The sequence below is a fragment of the Suricata suricatta genome, chromosome 12 (genome assembly GCF_006229205.1).
Source record: "Suricata suricatta isolate VVHF042 chromosome 12, meerkat_22Aug2017_6uvM2_HiC, whole genome shotgun sequence".
Classification (NCBI taxonomy): Eukaryota; Metazoa; Chordata; class Mammalia; order Carnivora; family Herpestidae; genus Suricata; species Suricata suricatta.
The window spans coordinates 7430953-7433279 of NC_043711.1; the positions used below are offsets into that span (position 1 = coordinate 7430953).

General features: G+C 58.9%; 1 protein-coding gene across 1 annotated transcript in view; it reads left to right on the forward strand.

Annotated features, from left to right (window-relative positions):
• S1PR5 (sphingosine-1-phosphate receptor 5) overlaps positions 1–1809 on the forward strand; it is a 3209-nt gene extending 1400 nt beyond the window's left edge. The window contains exons 3-5 of the mRNA XM_029916587.1: positions 881–1105; positions 1570–1635; positions 1802–1809. Of these exons, the coding sequence (XP_029772447.1) occupies positions 881–1105; positions 1570–1635; positions 1802–1809 (299 nt within the window). The remainder of the gene's footprint in view (positions 1–880; positions 1106–1569; positions 1636–1801) is intronic.
• The last annotated feature ends 518 nt before the right edge of the window (positions 1810–2327 follow it).

A 2327-nucleotide genomic window follows, 5' to 3' on the forward strand; every position in this document is an offset into this window, starting at 1 on the left:
GGGGAGCCGGGCTGGAGCTGGCAGGCAGAGGGGACAGGCCCACAACGCGGACCGCCGGCCGTCGCAAGCAGTTGCCCCCTCCCCTTGGCCACCGGGCACCCAGCCCGTGGCTGCCAGCCTGTGCCACCCGCCGCGGCACCGGAGCGCGCCCCGGCGGCGACTGGCACCGGCGAGCCCTTGGCTGCCCCCCTCCGGGCCCGAACTTCTTTCCCAGGGACGCTCCGTCGCGGTGGGTGGACCCGGAATCTCGAGAAGGGGAGGTTCTCTGCAGGGAGCGGTCGCAGCCTGAGCCTCTTCCCGCCCCACAGCAGAGGGGTCCTGTCTGGCCTCCGGGGACTGGACACTGGCCCCTCCCCATTTCCCGCCTACCGTCCAGCTGAGCCTCAGGGCTGCACCCCAAGAACGCCTCACCGTGGGGGGACCCTGGCGACGCAGATTAGAAGGGGAGTGGTAGCCTCAGTCCCCTTTCCCCAGCGGGTAGGGGGCGCAGGCCCTTCTCCATTCCCCAGATCCCACGCCTGGCTCTCGGCATCAGGAGAAGGTGAAGGCAGGATTCTGGTGGGAACCTCTCTCTCCCCAGATGAGAAAAGTCTAGATCATTTGCCCTCCTGGCTTCCGCCCACCCGCCCCTCCCCTTATGGCTTCCAACAATGAGATTTACTCATTACACGTGTTTCTGGGCTGTGTCCCCATCAGACTGTCAGTCCCCAGGGAGGCAGAGATTAGCATCTGTCGTGAGCACTGCCGGGACACAGGCCTGGCCCTGTAAGTAACCAATGAGTGAGTGAATGAATGAATGAATGAATGAGGTTTCCTTCGCTTTCTGCTTATGTATTTCATCGGGTCTCTTGGGATCCGTCTCTCCTTCTCCCTCTTTCAGTCGTTGGCTCTGTCTTCCTGTCGCTCTCCCACGCCTCTCCCAGGCCTCTGCTCCTCCAGCTGGCCCCACACCCCTGCTCCCAGTTTCCAGGAGCTTCCGGCCAGGCCCAGCTCTCGCATCCTCAAACCAGAGGCTACAGGCGGCAAGGGGGTTGGTCCTGGTGGCCACAGACCTTCACCAGGATGGTGCCCTTTGGCCTCTCGGGCTCTGCCACCAGCGGGTGGGGTGAGGGTGTTTCAGGGGCGCTGAATCAGAGGCTGGGGGTGAGGGATCGCGAGGGGCACCCAGACCTGGTTGCATCTCCATGTAGCCCCTTGGGGATCCCCGAGGCTTCTGGCCCTGCTGTTCCCTGGGGAGGCAGAACAGCTCCTGCGTCCTCCAAGCAGAGACACCCGTGAGACAGCGTGGTCAGCAGGGCCGGAGTAAAGGGATGGGTAAGGCTTTTGTGCTGGTGCCCACAGCCTTGCCCCCCAAAGCCTGAAAATTCCCCAGACGCTGCGGGGTGCACAGGCCTGGATAAATGACCCTTTTCTGTAATGGGGGAAACCACATCCCTCTTCACACCTCCCGGGTGTCAGTCTCACCTCCTTGGGGTTCTGTGAGGCTAAGGGAGGGTCTTCCGGCCAGCCTCCCTCCAGGGCCTCCAACCCTCCCTCCCTCCCGCTACCTCCTGTGCCTCTTTTCTATAGACTGGGACCCTGACTTCTCCTGGACGCCTCTGGGCTTCCGCCTCGACCCGCCATTCCAGACCTGTGGTACAGTTCTTTTTTTTTTTTTAATGTTTTATTTATTTTTGAGAGAGAGACAGTGTGAGCAGGGGAGGGTCAGAAAGAGAGGGAGACACAGAATCTGAAGACAGTTCCAGGCCCTGATTCTTAATACTCAGATCAGCTCCCTCTCCTGCTCTAAATTCTCCCATAGCTCCCTAGGTTACTCAAAAGAAATGCCAAAGTCCTCACCACGGTCCACATGGCCCTGATTGGTGTCTTCTCCCAACCCTTCCCAGCTGGTCACCTCCTCAGACAGGCTTCATTGATCTGTCCGCCTCCTCCCCAATCTCGCCTGGCATCTGAAATTGCCTTGATTGTTTATTCATGTGGCCTATTGTCCCCAGATCCAAGGCAGAGACCCTGTCTGTTCCTCTGGCCAGATGTCATATAAATATAAAGCGTTCAGAGTCTATTGCCAGGCTCAGCGAGTTTGTAGCCTAGGACTTTGGGCAAAGGATGCCCTCTCTGAGCCTCAGTGGCCTCGTCTGTAAAATGGAATCAATACCAGTATCCACTCTAAGGGATATCATTGAAGATGAAAGGTATGATTTAGAGCAGAGCCAACATGTACAGGGAGAGCTCAATAAATGTTGGGGCTTATTGGTCACCACTGTATCCCCAGGGAGGAATTAGGGGACTCAGCTCAGGTCCCATGAGCCTCAGGCATCACCACCCCC